General features: G+C 38.7%; 1 protein-coding gene across 1 annotated transcript; it reads left to right on the forward strand.

Moving 5' to 3' along the window:
* The first annotated feature begins 4782 nt into the window (after positions 1–4782).
* On the forward strand, positions 4783–6968 carry LOC131994643 (uncharacterized). Its single transcript, XM_059361410.1, has 2 exons — positions 4783–6763; positions 6819–6968. The coding sequence occupies exons 1-2, from the start codon at positions 4946–4948 to the stop codon at positions 6966–6968; spliced, it is 1968 nt and encodes a 655-aa protein (XP_059217393.1). The 5' UTR covers positions 4783–4945.
* Positions 6969–14765: the final 7797 nt, after the last annotated feature.

The following is a 14765-nucleotide window of genomic DNA, read 5'->3' on the forward strand; positions in this document are numbered from 1 at the left end:
AAAATCGGTTTTGCCGTTTTTCAGTCTATAGGGAACAAACAAACCGAGTCCCATATATTCGTGATTGGCTTATATGCCCATTTTGGGAGTTTTTGTGGGGGTGGGGTAACCCCATATAGTTCGAAATGAATTTGCATGCCAGATTAGTTATCTACTCATACCCATATTGTCGTTATCGGTCCATTTTTGATTTTGGGTGGTGTTTTTGGGGCAACGGTGGAGGGTTCGCCCCCTTCCGTTATCAACAAATTATAAAGCCTATTACTACTTTTTGACCATATTCGTAATCTACTCCTGAATACCTTTAATTTGAGTCCCAAATTGTCGTGGTCATCAAATAAACCTATTTTAAGGGGTTTTGGGGCTGGGGCGGCCCCCAGGTACTTGAACCCAACTTTTATTATGAAATTCGTACTCTACTCTTGAATTCCTTTCATTTGAATCCCATATTGTCCCGATCGGTCCACTTTTATATTTGGGTTGTACTTTTGGGGTTAGGGGGAGGCCCCCCTCCCGATATCAAAAAAATATATAGCCTATAAAATGTTTCTTCATTTGAATCGCATATTGTCCCGATCGGTCCACTTTTATTTTTGGATAGTACTTTTCGGGTAAGGAGAAGGTCCGCCCCCCTCCCGATATCAAAACGATGTTAAGATGTTTCCTTCCAGACCAACCTACACAATCTGTGTGGTCCGCGTATCCTTTCTGTACCAATATAAGGTAAGTATCCCCTGTTCCTTAAAGGAATGTTCATGGCAATATATCTTTGCAAAACAATTTTCTCTTTGTAGCATGGGACGGTCTAATGTACAAGGCTCTGTGGAAAATCTTCCTTATCGTCATCATTATCATTTAGTGCCAGCAATCAAGTGAGAGAGATAGAGATCATTAAAATGTCATGTCACATAACAGTTTCTTAGAAGTCATTCATCACTTGGGTTGAAGTATAACATTTTCAATTGCTGGGGTGAGTTTTAAAGACGTACACGAAAATCTGAGTTTTTCATTTTACCAAAAATGGGTAGGCCAGAACGCATTTGTTTGAATATTCTAGTACAACATCAATTCAATCTATTCAAATTGGAATCGGTTTATAAAGCGCGCTTGGATGACTTATGGTAAGATCATATTGGCAATCAGATTCTTTTAAAATTTTCCAATGTGATACCAAATAAAAGGCAAAGCTCTCTATCAAACTTCAAAGTAAAGAAATACAACTGCCATATAGTCACTTTTATGGTCGAAGGACAAACGCTATTGATTTTGAACAAAATCGGTTCAGATTTGGATATAGCTCCCATATATATGTTTTATCCGATACGGCCTTTTAAGGCTCTAGTAGCTATTATTTTGGTCCGATCTTAACAAAATTTTACATAAGACGTTCTATTTAATGGATGTTGAAAGTCGTTATTACGGTCTTTTTTCCAAATTTCGGCCAAATCGGATAAAAATTGAGCTTCTAGGGACTCAGGAAGTCAAATCCGGAAATAGGTTTATATGGGGCTTATGTCTGTTAATAAACCGATTTGGGTCATATTTGGCATGGATGTTCGAAGTCATAGCTCAAATCTTTGTTCCAAATTTCAGCCAAATCAGATGAAAATTGAAGCTTCTAAGGGCTCAAGAAGTCAAATTAGGGGATCGGGCTATATCTGTTTATAAACCGGCTAATTCAGGCGAAATTTTTGGGTTCTTAGGGCTCTAAAAGTCAAATCCGATGATCGGTTTTTAGGGAGGCTATATCTATTTATAGACCGATTCGGATCATACTTATTTTGGATATTGAAAATCTTAACTCAAGTCTTTGTTCCGAATCTCATCTAAATCGGATGAAAATTTTGGTTTCTAAGGGCTCAAGAAGTCAACCCCTGGGATCGGTTTATATGGGTGCTATATCTATTTATAGTCCGACTCGGATCATTCTTGGCATGGATATTGGAATCATAACTCAAACCTTTGTTCCAAATTTCAGTCAAATCGAATGAATATTGAGACTTCTAGGTGCTCAAGAAGTCAAATCTGGGGTCAGTTTATAAGAACGCCTTATCTGTTTATAAACTGATTCGGATTTTACTTGTCATGAATGTTTGAAGTCGTAACTCAAGTCTTTGTTCCAAATTTCAGCCAAATCCGAGAAAAATTAAGGATACTAGGTGCTCAAGAAGTCAAATCGGTTGATCGGTTTATATTAGGGCAATATCCAAATCTGAACCGAGCAATCCCCAACGACCTACATCGCAAGACAAGAAGAAGAATCTGAAGAGGAAGAATCTGTGCAAAAGTTCATGTGGCTAGCTTTTTGCGTTCATCGTGATTTAGACGGATGGACGGACATGGCTAGATTGATTCAGAACGCATCTGCTACCGCATCTGCTACCGCATCTGCTACCGCATCTGCTACCGCATCTGCTACCGCATCTGCTACCGCATCTGCTACCGCATCTGCTACCGCATCTGCTACCGCATCTGCTACCGCATCTGCTACCGCATCTGCTACCGCATCTGCTACCGCATCTGCTACCGCATCTGCTACCGCATCTGCTACTGCATCTGCTACCGCATCTGCTACCGCATCTGCTACCGCATCTGCTACCGCATCTGCTACCGCATCTGCTACCGCATTTGCTACCGCATCTGCTACCGCATCTGCTACAGCATCTGCTACAGCATCTGCTACCGCATCTGCTACCGCATCTGCTACCGCATCTGCTACCGCATCTGCTACCGCATCTGCTACCGCATCTGCTACCGCATCTGCTACCGCATCTGCTACCGCATCTGCTACCGCATCTGCTACCGCATCTGCTACCGCATCTGCTACCGCATCTGCTACCGCATCTGCTACCGCATCTGCTACCGCATCTGCTACCGCATCTGCTACCGCATCTGCTACCGCATCTGCTACCGCATCTGCTACCGCATCTGCTACCGCATCTGCTACCGCATTTGCTACCGCATCTGCTACTGCATCTGCTACAGCATCTGCTACCGCATCTGCTACCGCATCTGCTACCGCATCTGCTACATCGTCTAGACACACTTTATATGATGCTTGATTCCGACAGATCTAAATATTATTCCCCTGCGTGTCACAGAGCTGACGAGACCATTGAGGTAGACGTTTAAACCTATCGCAGATGTCATCAATGGGCCTGATACCACGATCGTACAATTCTACGCATATGATACCATCTCTATGACGTCTGGGGATCCCCCCAGGAGAATAGGTTGAGGAGAAAATTGCACCGGAGTTATCACCCCGGCTTGGCGGCAGACCTTTCCAAAAAAGGATTCCATCGGGTAATCCGGTAGTAGTTATATAGTTATGTTTTCGTTACTATTTGGTCTTGTATAGATTTCACAACAGCAGAATTGACCATAGATTCCTACTTTTTGAATTGGAGCCTGTGAGTGCGTACTAAACCGATTGATCTTCTGATTTATCTTTATAAGTGCCCAAAAAGGTTAACTTTTATTTCATTTGCAAATGAGGTCACTTGTCTTAGTTTCATATCAAATGCCCTTTTAAGCACGTTTTGTACTTTGCTAAATGAGATACCAAAACGAATATCATTTTATGTCTTATCAAGAGTTGCATTGCATACTCGCTACATTCAAAGGACCTTTCATTTTATTTTATGACGGTGTATGTGACCACCCTCCAAGGAAAGACCGGTTGAGCATTTGATATTTAACACAACGATGCAGATAAAAGCTTCGAAACACAGAGACACGTCTTCATATGCACCATAAATAAGAAAAAAACTTCAAACCACAAAATATTTTAAAGATATCAGGTGTACCTTTTTATATGTTGTTCGGATGTGAATTGATTGTTTCGATGCATTAAGGACATTTTCGATCTATTAAAAAGTGAGCGGTGTGCAATTTAGTCAATCTAAATGGCATTGTTCGCTTCTTGAAGCACCATATATTGGAAGACCAATGTGAGAGATGATTTATTGCATACGGTGAATGGTTGGAGAAGGATGATGTTGGTGGTGGGTATCCAAATAGCATGGCCAATTTTAAGACTGTTTTTTTGCCCACCACCATAAGATGGGGGAATACTCATCTAGTCATTCCGTTTGTAACACCTCGAAATATTGATCTGCGACCCCATCTTATATATAAAATTCCGTACGTTCCGTATAGACTCAAAAACGGCTGAATCGATTACCTTTAAATTTTCACAAATTGTGTAGGTTGGTGTGGAAGGAAACATAGGCTATACAATTTTATAATTATATTATAAAAATTATATAATTTTTTGATATCGGGAGGGGGGCGGACCCTCCCCCTTACCACAAAAGGACTACCCTAAAGTAAAAGTGGACCGATCGGGACAATATGGGATTCAAATGAAGGTATTCAAGAGAAGAGTACGAATTTCATAATAAAAGTTGGGTCCAAGTACCTGGGTGACCACAACAGCCCCAAAACCCCTTAAAATAGGTTTATTTGACTGTCATGACAATATGGGACTCAAATGAATGGTATTCGGGAGTAATTTACGAATATGGTCAGGAAGTAGGCTTTATAAATTATTGAATACGGAAGTGGGCGGACCCTCCACCGTTATCCCAAAAACACCACCCAAAATCAAAAGTGGATCGATAAGGATAATATGGATATCAAGTGAAAAGTATGCGGGAGTAGATAACGATTCTGGCATACAAATTCTTCGCACCCATAAAACCTACCTAATTAATATATACAGCAATAGTGACGATATGGGACTCAAATGAAAGGTATTTAAGATTATAAAAAAAGATTTATATGGCGATAAGTTTAGTGCATTAGATCTTAGCTATAATAACTTATTAAGCAAAATTAATCAAAAAAACTAAGTATAAGCAATGTAGATAAAAGCCAAACTGTAACTGAGGATCGTTTTTTAAATATTTTGTCATATAATGTACATGGGCTAGAAAACAAAATGCTATACGTAGACTTTTTTAAGTATATAAACAGTTTTGATATATTTTTTCTCTTGGAAACTCATATTTGCGCGGATAAATGTGAAAAATTTAGTAAATACTTTGGCGATTTTGAATTAGTTTGGCACTATGCTGCAAGAAATTCACGGTTTGGAAGAGGAATTGGTGGTTGTTTAATCGGAATAAGGAAGGATCTGAAAAAGTTTGGTGTTCAACATACACATACAACTGAACAAGGAATAAACGTAATAAAGATTATTATTAATGGCTTAAAATTTAACATCATACCAATGTACATGAGATTACAAACTTGGAAAGAAGAATTCTTAAAAATCGACTCTATACTCAGGGAATGTAGCATTGAAAATCCCATAATAATTGGCGACTTGAACGTGAGAATTGGATCATTGCAAAAAAACATCGATGAAATTTTTAAGGAGACATTTCATGCTGGTCTTGAGGAAAGGAGATCAAAAGATGCGGAAATAAATTCAAGAGGAAGAGACTTCTTGAAGCTTTGTTATGACCACGGGCTGGTAATTGCAAATGGAATGACAAATGGCGATGAAATTGGAGAATTCACCTTTGTAAGTACAGTTGGAACGTCGGTCAATGATATATGTGCGATCTCACAAGAACTTTTGTCGAGAGTACACAGATTTACAGTTGGGAATAAAATCTGGTCAGATCACATGCCAATAATTTTATCGATGATATATAGAAGTGAAAATATACCGGAAAAACTCAATACACTGTTACCAAAGCTTAACTGGGATAATCGCAAATATTTTGAATACCAGAATGAAATAAACAAAATCCTTACAACGCGCAGACAACTCTCCCCTTATTCATTCTCCGAAATAGCGGAAATAATACAAGAAGCACATCGATCTATAGCTACGACAACAATGACATTTTCAGGTCGTGAAAAATGGTTCAACGTTACATGTCTTAACGCAAGGAAAAAATCTTTTGAATATTTGGATAAATTTAGAAAGTACGCTAGTCGTGAAAATAGAGAAAAGTATGTATACTTTAACAAACGGTATAAAGAAATTTGTGAAAATGCCAAAGCCCAATATAATAACAGATTGGAAAGAAAGATAGACGAGGTGAAAGATTCTCATGATTGGTGGAAGATCGTTAGGGAGCTGAGAAACGAAGAAAGGTGTGGTAGCATACCCGTGAAAACGGAGGACTTAAAGAATTATTTCCAACAACTGCTAACCCACACAAAAAATTTTCCAGATATTCATTACGCCTATATACACTGGAGAGATGATGACTTGGATAGGGAAATATGTTTGATGGAAGTTAAAAAGGCCTTAGGCAAAGCAAAGCTAAATAAAGCACCAGGAGAAGATCGTGTGCCATACGAATTTTATAAATACGCAACTGATGAATTGCTACAAGAAATAACATGTACTTGCAACGTTATTTTCGAAAAAGGAGAAGTAGACAAGTCGTTCGTTAGAAGCATTATTTACCCAATATTTAAAAAAGGTGACAAAACTCTTCCCAATAACTACCGTGGAATATCATTCATGAATTGCTTACCAAAAGTGATGATGGGTATTGTCAAAGATCGACTGGCTAATTGGTCAGAAAAACATGGAAAAATAAATGAATATCAAGCTGGATTTCGTAAAAATTACTCTACCGTTGATAATTTGTTCAACTTATCCTCAATAATACACTTAAACTGGCACAAAAACAAAAAAACCTATGCTTTCTTCGTAGATTTTAAAGCTGCGTTTGACCGAGTATCTCGAAAAGCCATGATATACAAACTTCATACCATAGGAGTATCAACAAAAGTAGTTAACTTTATTGAAAAAATATATGAAGAAACTAATTTTTCTGTATGGACAGGCCAGGAACTCTCCAGTGATTTTAATACAACCACAGGTGTTAAACAGGGCTGCTTATTATCTCCTCTCCTATTTGCTTTGTACCTCAATGACCTACATGAATACATTGGTGGTGGTACCACAGTGGATGATCAAAATATTCGACTTCTGATGTATGCCGATGATATCGTCATCCTAGCTGACGAAATAGACGTGATGCAGCGTATGATACAAAAACTGGAGGAATATTGCAAAATATGGAACATGGAGGTTAACATGGAGAAATCAAAAATAATGGTATTTCGGAAGGGAGGAAAGCTTTCGAGTAAGGAAAAGTGGCTGTATAATGGAACAGAGATCTCAATTACATCGGAATATTCTTACCTGGGGTTGACATTTACACCTAAACTCTCACTCCGGAAACAAATACAGGAGAGAAATCAATTAGCCAAAAATAGCATCAACACCACTTGGAATTGTTTCTTATCAAAACCTAATGTGTCCATAAAAACAAAATGGAAACTCTTCTTGGCCATTAGTAGGTCTATACAATCATATGGATCACAAATATGGGGGTTTTCTCACTTTGATGAAGTTGACCAACTGACACTATATTTTTTAAAGAAGATATTAAAAATGCCAAGTTTTACTCCAACGTACATAATGATGTTAGAGACTGGTGTCGAAAACGGGCATATATACACTTTGAACAACCATCTTAACTATATAACGAGAATTTTGTATGATTACAAAGATGATAGGCTACCTAAAATACTAGCCAAAAAAGTGATGAGACACGAAATATTTTGGAAAACGCATATAAATTCTTTAACTCTGCAAAATAGTACAGAAGCTTTCACGCCAAATCTGTCAAAACAATGTTGGTTACAAAACATTCAAAATCTCCTCCAAAACATACGTGCAACAAAAACAAATGATGCACTTTCAAACGCAAATAATACACACCGCTTCTACAGTAAGCTCCAACCTACTTTTGGGGGATTATACTTTGTCGAACCCTTGATGCAGGACGAACTGATGTGGATATTAAAAGCTCGAAGTGGGATGTTTTCATTAAATTCCAACAGGTTCCAAACAAATTCAAATCCAATATGTTCAATGTGTAATACAGTTGAAATAGAAAACATTCAACATTTCCTGGGTCGATGCCCAGCTCTCAAAGAATTCCGATTAATGTTCTTCCAAATGCCCATAATTAATGAATCTGATTTAATAAATATTCTCAATGGAAATGTTATACACTGGAAAAGTTTAGCCAGTTATCTAAAAACTTGTATGTTATATAGAAACCAGTTATTGTCTGAATTTAATATATAAAAGAAAGGAAAAACAAACTCGTAAATCTCTAGTATATACACTATATTTTAATAATGGACAGACGACCGAAGGTCAATGTCAAGAAAATATATACTCAATTTATTCTTTTAGAATGCTATGTTTATATTGCTATATTTATATGAAAACATTAATGAAATTAATAAAGAATACTACTACTTACTACTTAAGATTATAAATCGTATCTGATATCCAATTATCGGACCAAGTGTTAGGGGGACCACCCGAACCGCCAAAACACCCCTAAATCGGACATTTTTGCCGACCATGGCAATATGGGACTCAAATGAAAGGTATTTGCGAGTAGAATACGAATATGATATCCAAATATGGGGCGAAGTTTCTAAGGGTCCACCCCTTCCCCAAAACAGCCCCTAAACAGGACTTATTTACTGACCATGGCAATATGGGGCTTAAATAAAAGGTGTTTGGGGTGCCGCCCATCCCCGAGAACATCACCCAAAGAGGACAAATTTACAACCATTGTAAATATGGGCCTCAAATGAAAGGTCTTTGGATGTTGAGCACGAATGTGATATTAATATTCGGGAAAAGTATCTATGGGACCACCCCACCCCCATAACACCAACCAAATAGGAAGTAAAGGGTGATTTTTTTGAGGTTAGGATTTTCATGCATTAGTATTTGACAGATCACGTGGGATTTCAGACATGGTGTCAAAAAGAAAGATGCTCAGTATGCTTTGACATTTCATCATGAATAGACTTACTAACGAGCAACGCTTGCAAATCATTGAATTTTATTACCAAAATCAGTGTTCGGTTCGAAATGTGTTTCGCGCTTTACGTCCGATTTATGGTCTACATAATCGACCAAGTGAGCAAACAATTAATGCGATTGTGACCAAGTTTCGCACTCAGTTTACTTTATTGGACATTAAACCAACCACACGAATGCGTACAGAAGAGAATATTGCGTCTGTTTCTGAGAGTGTTGCTGAAGACCGTGAAATGTCGATTCGTCGCCGTTCGCAGCAATTGGGTTTGTGTTATTCGACCACATGGAAGATTTTACGCAAAGATCTTGGTGTAAAACCGTATAAAATACAGCTCGTGCAAGAACTGAAGCCGAACGATCTGCCACAACGTCGAATTTTCAGTGAATGGGCCCTAGAAAAGTTGGCAGAAAATCCGCTTTTTTATCGACAAATTTTGTTCAGCGATGAGGCTCATTTCTGGTTGAATGGCTACGTAAATAAGCAAAATTGCCGCATTTGGAGTGAAGAGCAACCAGAAGCCGTTCAAGAACTGCCCATGCATCCCGAAAAATGCACTGTTTGGTGTGGTTTGTACGCTGGTGGAATCATTGGACCGTATTTTTTCAAAGATGCTGTTGGACGCAACGTTACGGTGAATGGCGATCGCTATCGTTCGATGCTAACAAACTTTTTGTTGCCAAAAATGGAAGAACTGAACTTGGTTGACATGTGGTTTCAACAAGATGGCGCTACATGCCACACAGCTCGCGATTCTATGGCCATTTTGAGGGAAAACTTCGGAGAACAATTCATCTCAAGAAATGGACCGGTAAGTTGGCCACCAAGATCATGCGATTTGACGACTTTAGACTATTTTTTGGGGGGCTACGTCAAGTCTAAAGTATACAGAAATAAGCCAGCAACTATTCCAGCTTTGGAAGACAACATTTCCGAAGAAATTCGGGCTATTCCGGCCGAAATGCTCGAAAAAGTTGCCCAAAATTGGACTTTCCGAATGGACCACCTAAGACGAAGCCGCGGTCAACATTTAAATGAAATTATCTTCAAAAAGTAAATGTCATGGACCAATCTAACGTTTCAAATAAAGAACCGATGAGATTTTGCAAATTTTATGCGTTTTTTTAAAAAAAAAAGTTATCAAGCTCTTAACAAATCACTCTTTATTTGCTGACCATTGCAATATGAGGCTCAAATATAAGGTATTTTACAGTAGAACATAAATCTGATATATATTTTCAAAGCCAAGTCACCAAAACACCTCCCAAAACGGTCATGTTTGCCGACTATGAAAAAATGGAGCTCAAACGAAAGGTATTTGGGAGTAGACCATGAATCTGATATCCACATCCGGGACCAACTGTCTAGGTGACGTTCCACCACCATAAAAACCCCCAATTAAGGCTGTGGACACTCAAGACAGTGGAGCTATATATTCATAGTTTTTAGGGCCCATACCCCAAAGCGGACATATTTGCTGGCTTTTGCAATGAGGGTATTTAAGATTAGAAAACGAACCTGATATCCAATTTTGAAGCCAATGGCAATATGGGGCTCAAATAAATGATATATGGATATATGAGAATAGAGCACGTTGCTGATATATTTTCCGGGCTTAGTGTTTGGGGGACCACCCCACTCCTCAAAACACCCCTAAATCAGGCATATTTACCGACCATGACAATGTGGGGCTTAAATGAAAGCTATTGGTGGGTAGAGCAAGAATTGATACCTATTTTCGGGACCAAGTTTCTTTGGGAAAAGGGGAAATGGAAAGGAACATTTTGTTCCATATAAAGTAAAAGAAGGCGCAGCGGTGGGCCCTGGTTAGCTAGTGGATGTATGGTTCGAATCGGTGATATAGCTCCCATATAAACCGATCTCCCGATTAGACTTCCTGAAGCCTTACAAGCCTCAATTGATGTCCGATTTTGCATGTGGTGTTCAGTTATGACTTTCAACAACTGTATCAAATATGTTCTAAATCGGTCTATAACCTGATAACCTGAGCTTCCATGTAAACCGGTCTCTTAATCATCCTTTTTCGGTTCCTGTAAGTATGTAGAATAGAATTATGTCCTTCAACTAAATTTATTTCGAATACATTATTCATTATCCTTGGTGGTGGGTTCCCAAGATTCGGCACGGCCGAACTTAGCTCGCTTTTACTTGTTCTTCTTAAAAAGGTTAGTTGAGCATTTAAGGAAATTGCTGTTCGACTTTTAACCTCCCACATTGGCTATCAAAATCTTATACATCACAATTTTAAGGGCAAATGAGATGAGTCATTCCCTAAGTTAATTAAAGTGGAAATTAAAATCTTCTATTAACTTAATCCTCATAGAAATAAAAACTATTTCTTTAATTAAGTCATTTGATTAGAAAGACAACCTCAAAATCCCATGGTCATATGTTACCATTTTATAGCATTCTAAGCCTTATAATACAAACTTTTGAGATTTTCATATATAAAGTAGACAATTGCAAATTCATCACAATTTCTTGATGACCAAAAAAAAAAAAGAAATTCCCATCTAAATACAAAACCCCAGGATTAGCGGCCTCTATGCAGGTGTCTCCTGACATGACATTGACTTTAACATATACAAGGCAATACCTTTTGCATTTAATGCTTAAACGCACACAGGCGCGCACACACACACACACCTAAATATTTATATGACATAACATGTCCTACATGTCCAAGAGTAAATCCTCCCTCTCTTTTTTTGTTTGCTACTCTTGAGAAGATTTGATGTGGTTCAAAAAAAAAATCCAATTATAAAAAGTTTTGCAATAACTTTTTGTTTTCTTATACTTCTTCTAGAGCTTCCTCTTCATGGTTTCAGGGGGGGAAAAAAATGCAATGTTGGCATTTCATTTTGATATGATTTGGTACAGGTGTGGTAACACACTTTCTTTTTGTTGTAGGACTTTTTTTATATAAAACCAGTTGGAAACTTTTCTCGACTTCAAAACTGAAATGAGAGACGTGAATGCTGCTCGCATAAGCATCATAAGTGCAGGCCATAATGATGTTGCGTATGCCATCATCATAACAAAAAAAAAACAAGTAAAAGCGTGCTAAGTTCGGCCGGGCCGAATCTTATATACCCTCCACCATGGATCGCATTTGTCGAGTTCTTTTCCCGGCATCTCTTCTTAGGCAAAAAAGGATATAAGAAAAGAGTTGCTCTGCTATTAAAACGATATCAAGATATGGTCCGGTTCGGACCACAATTAAATTATATGTTGGAGACCTGTGTAAAATGTCAGCCAATTCGTATAAGAATTGCGCCCATTGGGGCTCACGAAGTAAAATAGAGAGAACGATTTATATGGGATCTGTATCGGGCTACAGACCGATGCAGACCATAATAAACACGTTTGTTGATGGTCATGAGAGGATCCGTCGTACAAAATTTCAGGCATATCGGATAATTATTGCGACCTCTAGGGGTCAAGAAGTCAAGATCCCAGATCGGTTTATATGGCAGCTATATCAGGTTATGAACCGATTTGAACCTTATTTGACACAGTTGTTGAAAGTAAAAATAAAATACGTCATGCAAAATTTCAGCCAAATCGGATAGGAATTGTGCCCTCTAGAGGCTCAAAAAGTCAAGACCCAAGATCGGTTTATATGGCAGCTATATCAGGTTATGGACCGATGTAAACCATACTTAGCACAGTTGTTGGGTATCATAGCAAAACACGTCGTGCGAAATTCCATTCCAATCGGATAAGAATTGCGCCCTCTAGAGGCTCAAGAAGTCAAGACCCAAGATCGGTTTATATGGCAGCTATATCAGGTTATGAACCGATTTGAACCATACTTGGCATACTTGTTGTGTATAATAGCAAAAGACGTCGTGCGAAATTCCATTCCATTCGGATAAGAATTGCGCCCCCTAGAGGCTCAAGAAGTCAAGACCCAAGATCGGTTTATATGGCAGCTATATCAAAATATGGACCGATTTGAACCATACTTGGCACAGTTGTTGGATATCATAACAAAACTCGTCGTGCAAAATTTCATTCTGATCGGATAAGAATTGCGCACGCTAGAGGCTAAAGAAGTCAAGACCCAAGATCGGTTTATATGGCAGCTATATCAGGTTATGGACCGATTTGAATCATACTTGGCACAGTTATTGGATATCATAGCAAAACACGTCGTGCAAAATTTCATTCCAATCGGATAAGAATTGCGCACTCTAGAGGCTCAAGAAGTCAAGACCCAAGATCGGTTTATATGGCAGCTATATCAAAACATGGACCGATATGGCCCATTTACAATACCAACCGACCTACACTAATAAGAAGTATCTGTGCAAAATTTCAAGCGGCTAGCTTTACTCCTTCGGAAGTTAGCGTGCTTTCGACAGACAGACGGACGGACGGACGGACGGACGGACGGACGGACGGACGGACGGACGGACGGACGGACGGACGGACGGACGGACGGACGGACGGACGGACGGACGGACGGACGGACGGACGGACGGACGGACGGACGGACAGACGGACGGACGGACGGACGGACGGACGGACGGACGGACGGACGGACAGACGGACGGACATAGCTAGATCGACATAAAATGTCACGACGATCAAGAATATATATACTTTATGGGGTCCCAGACGAATATTTCGAGTAGTTACAAACAGAATGACGAAATTAGTACACCCCCCATCTTATGGTGGAGGGTATAAAAAAGGGAACGAGCCATTAAACGTATGGTGGAGCTGGAGCAGATGATGTATTTCAAATACCTTGGCTACATATGATGGAGTATGAAAGTGGTGGCAACAAAGGTATAAAAAACCTTACTGATATTAAGTATTTTATTTTTTTTTTTTTTGAGAATAAGACTTTTACTGATTGAGATGCTTATTAACTTAAGTTTGATTCCTACAATATTGCAGATTAAGGGTATGGAGTATGATTTTTATCATTCCATTATTAATTTGAAATACGAGAATGCTAAAATGAAAATTTCATACTAAAGGAACATTTTATTGAAGTTTTAGCGTTATAAGATTAAGACCCAAAATTGGCAGACGGGTTAATATTGCAGCCATATATATATATATATATATATATATATATATATATATACTCCAATTCACTTTCTAATTGAACGAAATTGGATAGTAAAAACAAGTAAAAGCGTGCTAAGTTTGGCCGGGCCGAATCTTATATACCCTCCACCATGGATCGCATTTGTCGAGTTCTTTTCCCGGCATCTCTGCTTAGGCAAAAAAGGATATGAGAAAAGATTTGCTGTGCTATTAGAGCGATATCAAGATATGGTTTGGACCACAATTAAATTATATGTTGGAGACCTGTGTAAAATGTCAGCCAATTCGAATGAGAATTGCGCCCTCTGGGGGCTCAAGAAGTAAAATAGAGAGATCTAATTATATGGGAGCTGTATTGGGCTATAGACCGATTAAACACGTATGTTGATGGTCATGAGATAATCCATCGTAAAAAATTCCAGGCAAATCGGATAATAATTGCGACCTTTAGAGTCTCAAGGAGTCAAAATCCCAGATCGGCTTATATGGCAGCTATATCAGGTTATGAACCGATTTGAACCATACTTGGCACAGTTGTTGGATATCTAACAAAATACTTCGTGCAAAATTTCATTCCAATTAGATAAGAATTGCGCACTCTAGAGGCACAAGAAGTCAAGACCCAAGATCGGTTTATATGACAGCTGTATCAGGTTATGGACCAATTTGAACCATACTTGGCACAGTTGTTGGATATCATAACAAAACACGTCGTGCAAAATCTCATTCCAATCGGATAAGAATTGCGCCCTCTAGAGACTCAAGAAGTCAAGACCCAAGATCGGTGTATAT

Source organism: Stomoxys calcitrans, chromosome 2 (assembly GCF_963082655.1).
Source record: "Stomoxys calcitrans chromosome 2, idStoCalc2.1, whole genome shotgun sequence".
Lineage (NCBI taxonomy): Eukaryota > Metazoa > Arthropoda > Insecta > Diptera > Muscidae > Stomoxys > Stomoxys calcitrans.